Source organism: Elephantulus edwardii, unplaced genomic scaffold (genome assembly GCF_000299155.1).
Source record: "Elephantulus edwardii isolate Elephantulus edwardi_28Jun2011 unplaced genomic scaffold, EleEdw1.0 scaffold00007, whole genome shotgun sequence".
In the NCBI taxonomy this organism is placed as follows: domain Eukaryota; kingdom Metazoa; phylum Chordata; class Mammalia; order Macroscelidea; family Macroscelididae; genus Elephantulus; species Elephantulus edwardii.
In genome coordinates, this window is record NW_006399757.1 from 35943792 (window position 1) to 35958472 (window position 14681).

Here is a 14681-nt window from a genome sequence, read left to right on the forward strand (position 1 = left end):
ATTTAACTAATTAAACATTATTGTTTACTAGGGAAATTCCTTGCAAAGTTTTCAACCCCTGCCAACCACAGCCACCTCCTGAGGAAAGCCTCCCCTTGAAACTGTGACTATACTTGCACAAATCTCAAGATGCAAACCCAGGACTTTATCCTTAATTTTATCCCTGAAAGCCACACTGAACCTACAGATGTCATGATCCTCAGAGAAGTCATGTTAAGTGCTTCAGGTTAGAGCCTTGGTGGCTCCAGAACCACACAAATGAGCAATTAGAATCAGGAAACAAAGAATTTAAACACTTCTTCTATGATCAATTAAAATGTTCACAGAGCAGAGAAAACTCATACACGTATATTAATAAGTCAGTCATAAGTACGGAGAGACAGTCTTGAATCTATACTATTCTTATGATATCCATCTATACTTCCTAAACCCTCAAAGCACCACACCGGTTTTCTAGCGTAGGCAGTTCTCACAATATACAGAGGGCTTTTCATTGCTCTTCCCTCCCTCAGAGATACATTTGTCTAGCCCTCCTTTACTATTTCTAGATGGTACAAACTAGTGTTTAACATTAGACTACTGAGTATTACGGAGCTCTGGTGACCAAGAGGTAAGGAGTTTCACTGTCAACCCAAGACAGGCAGTTGGACTCCACCATTTGCTCTCCAGGAGAAAGATGAGTAAGCTCCTCTTGTGCATTTTTACAGCCCCTGAAAACACGCTGGAGGTTCATCAAAGAGTTGGTTCCAGGTTTCAACACACAGCAGCACATTACAACTGAATGTTAACAAAAATGTATTTCTTCTATTAGAAACTAAAAAACACAACAAAATCTGTGTTCTGTATTTTAAAATCCTTATAGTTGTATTTAGAAAAAAGTAACTAGCAAAGGTCTCAAAATGTCTCTGTTCTGAGCAACCAGATTAAAGGAAAGAGAGACAGCCTCATGAGAGAAGTTATTCACACATTATCCATTTCATCTGAAAGTTAAAAATCACAGGGAGAATAAATATTTTCATAAAATCAAAAACACCACTCATTTACCTTTTGCTTTCTCTAGGTTTGACTATAATTACAATAGTTTGGGAGGTATCTAAGAGCCCTGTGATGCTACTACAACACTACATAATTTTTAAAAATTGTACACATTCTCTCATAATGTATACCTAGAAGCTGAGTTCTCTCAAGCTCTTCCCCCACCCCCCAAGTGGGAAAAACAATCACTAGAACAAGTAACTTGGATTCAGTCATTAGTGATAAAACAGAGTTCTAGCCAGTGCCTTCCTTATTCCTAGTTTTTTTGGATGCTCACCACCATCTGTTCACCTCCATTTAATTCATTTCCCTCCATTAAACGCTTACTCAAACTTTTCATACTGCAGTAAACAGAGTATAATCTTTTAATACCTATAGACCGCAAGACGAAAATCACCTAAGAAAGGCAACCAGTTCCAACTGATATATATGATGTCTTAAACAACCCTTTAAAAGCAGTAAAACAGACCAACCAGGAAAGAATGTTAGTGTAGAGAAATAATATTTTTGTCAAAAGATACTGAAAAACATGAATTTGTTGACTGTTTACTTTTGTATTAACTCATTCCAAGGTCATGAATAGTTTATATAAAACTTACTTCTTTCCAATAAACAGTTCTAAGGCATACTAGGGTTTTCAGTAGCAAAGAAAATCTTCTAATATAACCAATTCTTTTTGTGTGTGTGTGTGTGTGTGTTGTTTTGGGGTTGGGCTGGTTTTGTTTTGGGGGGTTTTGGGGTTTTTTTTTGCTATTTTAGTGAAGGTTTACAAAGAGACTGGTTTCATTTATTTATACATGCACACTTTCATTCCTCCCTGTCTCCAAATTCCTCCTGTCAAGTCCCTTTTTTAAATAGAATACAGATAATGTGGCTTTGCTGGCATTCACATTAACCATGTCATAATAGGTTCTGAAACAGTTTGTGGGGTTGGGTGGACCTTAAGTGGTTTTTTTATTAAAGCAGTAGGTAAAAAACCAACTAGAGAAGAGTCTCCAATTTTAAATCTAGGTCATACTATATTTATTCAGAAGCAAGCATAAGTTGGATTATTTCTATTATTTCCTAAAATGATTTTTAAAAAATATAGTTTGAAAAAGATTTTTTTCCCTAAAATTTTAAGTATTCTTAAGACTTTTTAAATAATTCATAGCCTATTAATTTGAGTATCCTCTTATTATCTATTACAAATAATCTTCCAGCAAAATTAATACTAAACTACATTTAACTACACATACCAGAGAATGCAAAATTTATTGTCATCACTTTCAACTTTTTAGTGAAAGGAAAGAGAGAAGATGAAAGAAGAGATGCAGAAACAGAAAGAAGGAAATACTCTTAAACCATTTTGAATTTTTCCCCAAAAATACTTAATAGCAAAAACACTGGCAACTGCTGAATCTAAGTGGTCACTGTATTCATATGTGCAGTCACTCTATTTTCTTTCTTCCATTTCTAGAAGTATAAAATCTAGGAAAAAAATATCATTTTAAGAGTGTAATATAAAGGGCACTTTCATTCCAATCTTCGATATCTACATTGTACAAGTAGCTCTGGTGGCTTTGTCGTAAACAGTTGTGCTGCCAATTTAAAGGCATGTGGCTCGAATCCACCAGTTGCGCCAAGGTAAAAAGATAGCAATCTCCTCCTGTGTTAGTGCCTCTGAAAACAGTGGAGTGAGTGTCAGCTATGAGTCAGTTGTGTCTTCATGGGTCATAACAGTGTTCACTAAAGTCCAGGAGGTAAAGTATAGCCAAAGATATATAGGTACCTCAGCTCTGAAGGCAGACTGCCTGATTCAAATCCTCTGCCAAGTACCCTTGAGTAAATAATGCAAACGTATTGACTCTCAATTTCTTTATCAGTATATCCGAATAAAGGAGTTCCAATGAGAAACTACAGGTGAAATGCATACCATAAGACCTATATAGCATAGTAAATGTTGGAACACTACCTTCTTACAATATTAGTGTATTACTAATGGAAAAAAAAAATACAAAAGGCTCAGATACTTATACTGTGCTGTATTATAAGATAGCAATAAATCTCGAGGGTAGCATCAAATGGGGCAAAAAAAAAAAAAGTAATGATCTCAATCCAAAATTTATGAGGTTTCACTGTGGGCTAGGCCCCAGTGTTAAATACTATATAGTTTCTCATTTAAATTGTATGGAGCAGGGACTATTGTTCCCAATGGGGATGAAGAAATTGAGGGTGAGCATATTTACACATTTGTTCCAGATTATGAAGCCTGTAACTGACAAGGGTTAGGATTTATTTCTCTATTCCCAGGCAATGTGGCCTCCGAAGAGCCACAGTAGCACGGATCCACAAGCCAATTTGAAGGAGAAAGATGATGACAATCAGCTTCCAAAAAGATTTCAAGCTTTGGAAACTTTATAGGGCAGTTCACTCTGTCCAATAAGTTCTAAGTCATAGTTGACAACACAGTTTAGAGTCTGGCTCCAGACCCTGCTCTAATAGAAACTACTCACCTAAATTTGGCCAAGTCACTTCACATATTATTGTTGTTATTGTTGCTGACTGCACAACTCATAGCGACCCTATGAACAAAGACTTGAAGCCTTTCTATAATTATCTTCGTTTCTCAAAGTTCACAGAATTTCCAGAGGCATGTTGTTTAGGAAGTGGATGCAACGTCTGCTTCCAAACATGTATTGTTGTTGTTTTTATGTACCGTCAAGTCGCTTGCAAGTCATAGCAACCCTATGTACAAGAGCCTTAAAACCTGCTCTATGCTGTGTCCACCTTATTGTCTCTGACACACCTACCCCCATTGCCCCAGTGACTGAATCAATCCATCTCATCAAGGATCTTCCTCTCCTGTGCTGTCCCTCTACCCTACCAAGCATGATGTCCCTATCCAAGGACCGGTCCCTCCTTGTAACACGTCCAAAGTATTTTATTTCCTACACAGTATTTTCAGATTTGTGGTGGCATAATCCATAGACAGTTGTGTGAACGCAAAAGCCATGTCTCTGCAGTTTGAATTCACCAGCGACCCCATGGGAAGAAAATGAGCAGTGTCCTCCTGTAAAGATTTACAGCCTTAAAGACTCAATTGAAGATTATTATGAGTTAGAATGGACAGGACAGTATTGAGTTAAAGTTCCCTTCTACATATGTCCAAGGACAACAATGCTAGTTAAGCCCAAATTCACTTTACACAGCTCTTTCCTGATAGGCTGTTCTATCTGATATAAATACAGAATGATTCATATGAGTAACATTGATGGAGTGTCTATAAAAAATATACTTTAGACTGGTCCATCTTCAGAGTAGGGAGAACAAAAGCTTGTGTAATGAGTCATGAGCTGACCCAAAAGAAATACAAGTTGTTAACTGACGAGATAAACTACAGAGCCTCTGGCATGTGTACACAAACAAGATAAGGGGGAAGAGAGAAACAAAGGGTTGTAAAAAAGGAGATAAGACCTAGGCATTAGATGTATGGGGAAAGTATGTACATTACACAGTACTGAGCTAATGCTGAATAGTGAGAGGGACTTGAGACCTGTTGCTGTTGTTGATAGGTGCCATCAAGAATATGATTCATGCAAGCTCTGGTGGCCTAGTGGCAAGAAGCTGCACTGCAATCCCAGAAGTGAGTGGTTCGAATCGACCAGATGCTCTGCTGGAGAAGGAGGGACAATCTCCTCCTGGACCAGTCAGATCTGATTTGATGGTACATGCACAAAAAAAAAAAAAAAATTAAATTTAAAAAAAAGAATGAGATTTATAAATCAAAACCAAAATGAGGTACCATCTCCAGTAACAGTGGCAAAGTTTAACAGGGCAACAAGTAATAGATGTTGGAGAGGATGTGGTGAGAAAGGAACTCATACATTGTTGGTGGGATTGTAAAATGATGCAACCATTCTGTAAGGTAGGTTGGCACTTCCTTAAAAAGCTGAACATAGAGATTACATATGACCCAACTATTCTACTAATGGGAATATACCCTGAGATGAGAACTGAGATACAAACTGGGATTTGTACACCAATGTTCATAGCAGCATTATTCTCCATCGCAAGAACATGGAAACAGCCCAAATGTCCAACCACAAACAAATGGATTGAGAAATTATGGTACATTCACACAATGGAATACTATGCAGTATGCAGGAGCAATAACTTTGTAAATTATTACCTAACTTGGGAGGGACTGGAAAGCAGTATGCTGAATGAACTAACTCAGTCCCACAAGGTAAATATTGTATAAAGCTGTTATTATAGAAGAGTATAAGGATCCAGGAGGGGTGGGGGAGGCAGGAAGCAGAGGGATGTGGATGTGCAGGAGGAGGGAGGAGTAATCATTGGGTTGTACAATTTGATGGGTGGAGAGGAGAGGGAAATTGAAAGAATTTGTTTGAATTCGTGTTCCAAGTTTTATAAATAAACTACTAGGGGTAAAAAGAATAAGATTCATAAACTGGCTTACATACTTTTACAAAATTAGTTGTTGGCGGGTTGTTGTAAGGGGGAACTACTATAGAAATGAATGAAATATAATGTAAATGGAGGACTGTATAAAGCACAATGAATATGTGTATGTAGGTAAAAAAATGATAATTTTAAAAAAAGAGAGACTATAAATCATTATGACCCTATGACCAACAGACTGGAAGTCTGCCCTATCCTGTGCCATCTTCATGATCTCTAACACAATCAACCCCATTGCTGCAGTTAGTGTCAATCCTCTTCTTTGCTGACCCTCCATACTTCCAAGCATGGTGTCCCTTTCCAAGGATAACCACAATTAGCTACATGTTCAAAGTATTAGAGATGGAACTTCACCCTCTTTGCCTCCGTGCAACACTGAAAAGACCACAGCCTAAATCAAGTACACCTTAGTCTTCAAACTGACATCACTGCTCTTAATTATTCTGTAGAGTTTCCTGACAGCAGACTAGCCCAATGCAGAAAGTCGTCTGATTTCCTGGCTGCTAGTACCAAGGTACTTTGGACATGTTGCAAGGAGGGACAGGTCCTTGGAAAGGGACATAATGCTTGGTAGGGTGGAGGGACAGCGCAGAAGGGGAAGGTCCCCTATGAGATGGATTGATTCAGTGATTGGAGTAATCGGGATGGGTGTGTCAGAGACAGTGAGATTGGCACAGGACAGAGTTTAGGGCTGTTGTACATAGGGTCGCTATGAGTAACAACAACAGTACCAAGATTGTTGATTGCTGATCTAAACAAAATAAAAAGACTTATTGTTATATACCATTGAGTTGCCTGCAACTCATACCAACCCTAAGCTGATTAGCTCTAAAGCCTGTCCTTTCCTGGGGCAATCTCATCATCTCTGACAGACCTAATCCCATTGCTCCAGTCACTGAGTCAATCCTGGGTCCTCTATCCTGCACTGTCCTTCCACCTTTCCAAGCATGATGTCCCTCTCCAAGGACTGGCCCCTCCTGGCTACGGGCACAAAGTAAGTGAGACACAGCCTCCAAAACCTTGCCTCCAAAGAGGAAACTGGTTTCACCCTCTCTAGGAGACCTGTTTGTTCTCCTGGCAGTCCACAATATGTTCAACACTCTCCTCCAGCAACACAACTCAAAGGCATCGATCCTTCTTCAATCATCCTTAGTTATTTTGCAGCTTTCTGATGCATAGCAAGTAATTGTAAAGACAATGGCCTGGATCCAGTGCACCTTAGTCTCCAGACTGACATCATTGCTCTTCAGTACTCTAGCGAGGTCCTGACAGCAGACTTTCTCAATGCAATCAGTCTAAAAATTTTTCCCAGCCTTAGGAAGGCATGCCAGACTGCTTCTTTGTCTGGGCTTGGGTGCCTAATTTTGAGAAGTCACTTACTAAAGCCTCGCTCTTGCTATACTCAGTTTGAATGAAATTTCCCAAATGCTTAGCAACCCAATATTCTGGATAACTTATGGAAAACTCATATAGGATAAGGCAGACCCAAAGGCACCATTCTAAGCTAGGGAACCTGCCTTGGTAAGGGGATCACACTGACCCACCAGTTGCCAAGAGGAGTTGAGACCCAGCCCTAGAAAATGACAGGGTTTTCCACAGTGCTTAACTGTTACTTAGTTCTCCTGAGGGGAGTACATTATCAGAAACATCACTATGTATTCATTCTTAACAATTCTGTCACCTATCAGACTAAAAAGAGGGATTGTTAAAAAGAGAGAGGCTTTCCTACCAAACTACAGACTCATTGCCCTACATAACTTTTAAAATTAAGCACAAAAATTCCGGAAAGTAGATTCCTAATCGAAACTAACCTCATTTTAGACTGTTTCTTAATTTCATTAAAACAGGTAACACTTAGATTGTTGTTGTTGGAAGGTGCCGCTGAGTCGCCTACAACTCACAGAGACCCTCCGAACAACAGATCTGAACCTTGTCTTGTACTGCACCTCTTCATGATCTCTCTTAAGAAAGATGCCTTAACATTGAAAGCTTTCAAGCCTACAGAATCCCTGGGAACATTTCATGAGATTAAAGATTGTCTCCAATTAAAACGTCATATACACTCAATCTAAGGGTTCTGTCGATCCCTCTACACTGGCAAGGAAAAAAAGAAAAAGTTAATATGGCCTAGAGAGTTACATGGCTCTTAACAAACCTCATCTCCACTTTCATAGATGGAGCTACCCCATATGTCTGAAATGTAAAAAGCAACAAAATGAAGGCTCCAACTGCATCTTTCAATGTAAACTACCTCTGCCAAACTGTCAGCTCAGCCATCTTTCAACACTGCTCAAAGAATGTTTCATTTCCTTGACCATCGAAATTGGGTTGTGTCCAAAGTCCTCCATCTCCCTCCTTTCTGACATAGCCTAGAAGCTGACAGCCAAGTCAATTTCTAAGTGAAGGATGTGTTTGCCTGAGAGCAAACACACACACACACACCCCTCCCACTGAACACTCACCCTTTACCACCCCTTTCAGCCACCCCTCCTCCCTGTGTCCATGACTCTCACAACTGCTAAGGCCATGAGCTGGATCAGAAAAAGAAAGCAAGAACAGAAATAAGGACACCCTCTCCATTCAACCTTTTTGTCTAGGGCACTACTTCCTGAGTTTTCACTGGCATTTAACAGCAAAGCACAAGACTCATTTTTCATTAAACTTGCAAGACTTTCACTTTGCCCAGTTTCAAATGGTGTAACAGATCTGCATTGTCTTCTTAAATAACTCAACTGGTGAAGGACACTGCAGCTTTAAATATTTCAGTGCTAGTTAGAAAATAGACTCCATTGCAATACAGCTCTGAAGGTCGTGTCCTATTGAGTCTCCTTTGAAAAAAAATACAAAGAACTTCTAAGACCTTCTGTGTAACATAGGAAGGGTTCTTTCCCTAAAATTTCCACTCTTCACTAGAGTCCCTTACAGCATTTGAGTGTTTGTGGAAATCTCACACTAATCATTTTCCTGACAGGGACAATATACGATTGCTATTAATGATTTCAGCACCTTGGTGAGACATAGTAACATGTGTCCACATTAGTTTAATTGAGCATATGCAACTGTCTAAAATGGTACTACTCAAGGGCTGTTAACCTCTTTCATAGTAAACAGAGGGGATTTGGGAGTGAACAGTTTTCAGGCAGCACCCTGAGCCCAGAACTGCATAACTTGAAATGTGTAGCTACTAAAAGGAAATCTCATCCTACTCATCCTTTGACTGACTATAGGGGCACCTTGCAACTACTTGCCACTTTACTTGTCAAAGAAGGTAAAAAAAGCAGAAAATAAAGTAAAAGATCCTTCTCTATCAGACACAATGTCCCTCAACCTCGAGGAGTGGAGCCTCCTCAGTGAACGAGAAGCTTTGGAAGGGAACAGCGTATCTGGACATTGCTATCTTTTAAAAAAAAACAACCCTATAAAAGATTAAAAGAGCAGAGGGGCCAAAGGGAGCAGGGTAGGAGGAAGGAGAGGGTGGGTGCACCCAAGCATTACCTGAAATGGCAACAGATTGTTACCATTATCGGTCCGGAAAGCATTATCCTCCATCCAAGACTTGGAGGTGAGCGGGGCGGCACGGGGGAACTTGGGCGGCGCGATCACATTGCTGGAGAAGGGCTTTTTGAGCGGCGAGATGGGGTTGAGCGGAGAAGGCACTCCAACGCCCACACCCACGCCCACGCCGACCGCCCGGCGAGGGTCCCGGCCCGCCTGCAGGCCGCCCCAAGGGTTGGATGGCGCACTCCAGGCTGCGTTCACGCTCTGGTGTGTGTTCCAGCTGGACGAGGCGGACGAGGCAGCAGCTGCAGCAGCGGCAGCCACGGCGGCCGAGGACGAGGAGGGCTTGCTGGTCATGATGGGCTGGTGGCCGTACGCCGCGGCCGCAGCACTCCTCTGCGCGTAGGGCGCCTGGCTGGGGCTGGCAGGCGAGCGGCGCTGTGCCGGCTGAGGCTGCGGGGGCTGCGCGGGCTGCGCCGCCTGGGGCGCGGGAGGCGGCGGCTGCTGGTGGTGCTGGGTCTGCGCCAGGCTGATCTGCGGGGAGAAGGTGCCTCCGAAGACGGGGTTGACGTGGTGCGGGAAATTCTGGAAGAGCATGGTCCCGTTGACTGGGGTGATCCCCTGGAAAAAGCTGTCCTCCACCGCGTTTGTGGTGCCTGTGGACCAGGTGCTGCCGAAGGACGGCGACAGCGACGCGCCCGGAGCTGCGGGCTCCTGCGGTGGCGGCTGCTGAGGCGGCTGGTGGAAACTCAAGCCCGGTAGGAGCGGCGATTCCATCTGCATCTTGTCCGGACCGTTGGGGGCCGGTGGGGCCGCGGAGGGGCTCAGGGCTGGCACTGCGCTGCTGTCCTCTGGCTTGGGGGTATCTGAGGAGAGGGGCGTGGATGGCGCTTCGGCTGCACTGGGCTCAGGCTGGGGCTGGGGCTGCTGCTGCTGCTGCTGCCGCTGCTGCTGGGACTGGGGCTGGGTTTTGCTTTTGTCCATCAGTAAATCATCCTGCATGGTTTGCGCAGCTGAAAAGGAAAAGAGAGAGGCGTTATCGTTAATGTGATCTTTAATGTCCCTCGGTGAAGCAAGCGAGTTTTACTCGCAAAAATCCAGAGCCACAGCTACTGGCCAATTGCAATGCAAATCCATAATCTCCCATTTAGGAGCACAGGGTGGGGGGTGGCGCGGTGCTAGGTCTGAAAATAAAGTGATAACGTCTTCACCCTTTCTGGTGTCTTGGCTCCTTTTCTGTATTAATGAGAGGTATGTTTAAAAGACAGAAAGACAGCAATTTCGCCACGTCTCTTTTCCCTTCACCGGAACTCAGAGTGTTCACCCTGCAATGAGAAACTGATTCTGGTTCCTGTTTTTTCCCAAGCACCACCCTCCTCCAGTTATTTGCATACGTCAATAAATACTGCTGCGTCCTTCATCAAGGTTAAAAAGACAGGAGCACAGGACCCTTTCTTTCCCCTTTCTGGCACGAGCACTTTAAAGAAACAGCAATCTTATCCCTCTTGATTAGCAAGCTGCCTTCTTGCTTTGGTAATTGTTTCATTTAGCTGCAGCAAACCACAAGGGGGAAAATCTTTGGCATTTGGTAGGAGGAGGACTCAGATACACAATCATTCTCTGGTCTCTGTAGCTGCAGCTACTCCATTTTGTTAGAAGACATTTCATTTTTTCCTTAAAAAAACCACACCGTTTTTAAGAGGTAAAAATGTGCTAAAACGTTTGTAAGTACTTGTTTCTTATTATTCTAAGTTTATGATTTTTCGGTTTTATTCTCCAACTGGTTTTGTTTCCAATTTTGCCGTACAAGAGAGATCTAGGCATCCAGAGTTTTCGGTCTCAACAGGAGCCCTGAGAATTACTCCAGAGTGGAGAAAAGCTTCTGGTTGGATTTGAGGTCAGAGAGAGAGAGAGAGAGAGAGAGAGAGAGAGGGAAAATGAAATAGAATGAGGTGAGTGGTGTGTGTGTGTGTGAGAGAGAGAGAGCTGAGACTGTGAGGGGGGTGCTTAAGAAACCCCTGAGATTTAAGTCGACAGTCAAGATAATTCTGGAGTTGCTTGAATTTCATTTTTGTATCCTCCTGCTGCTGCCTTGGTCACAAGACTTTGGTAAATTTAGAATCCATTCTCTTATCACTAGTATTTGCAATGAAAGATTAGGATCTGAAGACCCTGAATTACCATATGCTAGCAAAAGTGTTAAAAATAGCATAGTACAAAGACTTGAATTCTCTCATACATTGTAATTATAGTGCATTGCCAACACTGCTTTATTTAGCCATATAAGGAGTGTATGGTATTTTCCATTTCGCACAGAAGGGCTATATTCACCTATGCCATACTGCCTATGTTTTTATTAAAGGATTAAAACAATAAGCACTGGTCAATCGTTTTCCATATTTGTAGTTATCATTGAGTTGATGTGTCTTTTAGAGCAAGTTAATTGTCCCAAATATATAAATGTTACAGTACTGAGACTCTGAAAACAAGTATTTTTGAAATGTTAAAGGAGCATATCACACAAAAAAAATTAAAAAGGAGCATATGACTAAACATAGTTCTTTTTTTACACAATTCCATATAATTACAATAAAGTAGATATATTTAATGCAATTGCTTAGTTGTTTGGAGAAGTATTTCTCAGGGCATTCAGATACACAGAAACTCTGGCCTCTGGCCTTTCATGATAATATCTGTTCTAGAAGAAATGCATTAAAGATGGAGATGCTTCTGCTCTAAATAACAAGAAAAATATGTCAGACCAAGAAATAGGATTTGAAATAATTCTACTATGTATCGAAGACTGGCTGTAAAATGGTTAACTTCTATCTTCCATTTTAAAGTTTCATCCACAGACAAAACAGTAGGCGCAAGGAAACAATTCACAACCACCTTCCTCTCCTTTTCACTACTCATATCTCTGCCTTCCCTCTCCCTTTCACCCAAAAAGGGGGAGGCAGAATCCAGTATAATATACAGCATAATTAAATTGTCAGCTATTACCAATAAAGCCTACTTAGCATGTCATAAACGCCTCAGTTCCCCTAGTCTAAAACAATGGCTATGACAATAAAGCTATGACACAAACAGGCAACCAAAGCTTGAATTCATACAGCACTAAGTTCCACTGCTGCCAAAGGTGATGGCTATAGAAAGAAATGTTTTTACACTTGGTTCAAGCAGTTCTGCAGCAAACCTCTATAAATCTAAGAATCGAGTTCCGAAAACTGTCTTTTACAATAGCCATATCATCATGGCTGAAATATGCATTTTATTATCATTTCAGTATCACCTCACTTCTCTGGTTACTTGTATCAATGCTTTTTGTTCATGCTTTCAGTTTAAACTACATACTCTTGCTGGAAAAAATAAAGATGCTATGCAATACTAAAATGAAACAAGACAAAAAAAGGCTGAAAAGTAAGCTGGACTCAGAAGATTTATAGGGGTAGTAATTCATATTAGCAAACTTTTAAATTTAAGAATATTTATTATACTGTGAAAACGTATTTCTCTTGTTAACACTCCTTAAAGATTAAAATTTCACTTTCTGAATAAATTCACTCTGTCAAGGTCAAGACACACCTTTAACAAATAAGGCCATCTTAAACAAAAAGTAAGCAGAGTTAAGATAACACTTACAAAGTAAACATGCAATGTTTCTCAGGTATAGCCTAAAAAGGTTTTTTCCTTATTTATAGCTAAGTCCGAGAAATAGGTATATCCTTCCCCTCCCCCCACCACACACAATAGATCTTCCTTCACATGCAGTAGCCCAATTTCAAGTAACAAATTCTTAACAGCAGTTACCTTTAAATATCCAGTTTTTAAGGATCGATGAAATTTAAAAGTGTACAGTATTTATTTTCTTCTTTCAGGTTGATTATGTGACCGCTCTGGCAAAAGCACTTTGACAACTGTAAGATGAGAGGGCATGCGCACACAGGGAACTGTGGGGGCTGAAGTCCTTCACAAGGTACTCTGCCTGACTTCAGCACGTTCAGCCAAGAAAGGAGGAAGCCTCGCAAATACAGATTCCAAGGGGAAGAGGTTGTACCGGATTACATTATATCCTTCTTACCAATCTAAATCACGAGTTGTTGAAATGGAAAAGGTGAAAATAAACTGGTTTGTCAAGTTGATTTAGAAGCGTGGTTAAAACAGAAACTGGGTTGCAGGACTCGGAATAAATACATCCCGTAGAGCTACCTTAAATGGTATTAGAAGGTTAACAACAGGGTAGCAAGCCATTGGAATCTTTTAGGAGCTACAAAACTGGGGTGAGGTGGGTGGGGTGGGGTGTGGTAGGGAGGAGGAACAAGGAAGGGGAAAAATCACTCAGAAAATACCTAAAATCTGATGATACTTAAAAGAAGTATTTTGAATACAGAATGAAAAAGTACTTTAATATTAGTGATAATAATTTTGCAGGTCAGTTAAAAATAGAATTGCCACAAATGCTTTACATTTTATCTATCAATATTTCTTTGTATTTTAATTTTCAGTATAGACAGAAATGATTTAAGATTCGACCTGATTCACTGTGTGAATCAACTCCTCTCTTCATTTTTAATTGTCAAAATTAATTATTCATACAATGATCAGTCAAATACACCAGATTCTAAAAATCTACACTATTATTTGATGGAATATTAAGTAATAATTTAATATTTTAGTGTCTCATTGCACAGGACAGTGACTTCTTTATTCACTACAAAAAGTAGATAGAATTTCCATTAAAGTATTTAATGATGTTTATTTTGCCTCTTTTAGCCTCATAACTCCAAGCTGGAACCTCCAGCTATTAACATCAGATGTTATTATCGATAGCTTCTGGGAACAATAATTCAATTATTGGTTTGCTCAGGCAGTCACAAGATACTATTTCTTGTGGGATTTGGTTTAATGCCATTTACCCAAAGGGTTCAAAGTAAATGTCAGTTGATGACTACACTGATTGAACTGAAAATCTTAAGCATCATTTAAAAAACTTAATTTTCAATTTCCCTTTTTTACCAATTAGAACTAAAATCTTTCCAGAAGATACTAACTGGCAACATTCTGTGGTCTTTGTTTCTAGTTATTTCTAAAGAAAACACCAAACAACTTGATGCTAATTGTTTGACAGACTTGAAAGTCAATAAATCTGCCAAAAATCCTGTGTAAAAGTACTAGTAGTGATTATTTCTACTCTGACTTTAACTTCTATTTCTTCCCTTTTTGTTAGGAGAGGTTATTCCTTGGTGAAGGACATCATGCTTGGAAAGGTGCAGGCAGAGCAGTTAGTGAAAGAGAGGAAGACTCTTAACCAGATGAATTGACAGAGTGATTGACTACAGTGATGGGCTCAAGTGTGCTGGGAATGATGAGGATGGCAAAGGAAAGGCCAGGGTTCAGATCTATTGTTAATAGGGTCACCATGGCACCTAACAACATCAACATCTACTTTCCTTAAAGAAAGTTTCTTTTCAGCCAACATGCTACATTTACTATAGACTAAAAGGATCAACGCAAGGTTAATCTTAGCCCTGAAGACTTCCTTGACTTAACCAAATTTATACTATATTTTCAAGTATTCCAACTAAGGGGGAAAAAGTTTCTTTATAAAATCAAAGAATGCTTTTAAAATTTTTTTTAAATCTCTTTTTTTTTTTAATTGGGAAAAACATATTGGGGGTACAAGG

The 14681-nt window shown here is 40.4% G+C and overlaps 1 protein-coding gene across 3 annotated transcripts in view; it reads right to left on the reverse strand.

Annotated features, from left to right (window-relative positions):
• The window catches only part of CPEB3 (cytoplasmic polyadenylation element binding protein 3), a 273954-nt gene that overhangs the window by 188827 nt on the left and 70446 nt on the right, over positions 1–14681 (reverse strand). For 2 of the 3 annotated variants that reach the window (XM_006880334.1, XM_006880336.1), the window contains exon 2: positions 8995–10010. In XM_006880334.1, coding sequence (XP_006880396.1) covers positions 8995–9999 — 1005 coding nt within the window. In that variant the 5' untranslated portion in view covers positions 10000–10010. Of the gene's footprint in view, positions 1–8994; positions 10011–12807; positions 12919–14681 lie in introns of those variants that run through there. The other variant, XM_006880335.1, reaches the window with a different exon arrangement.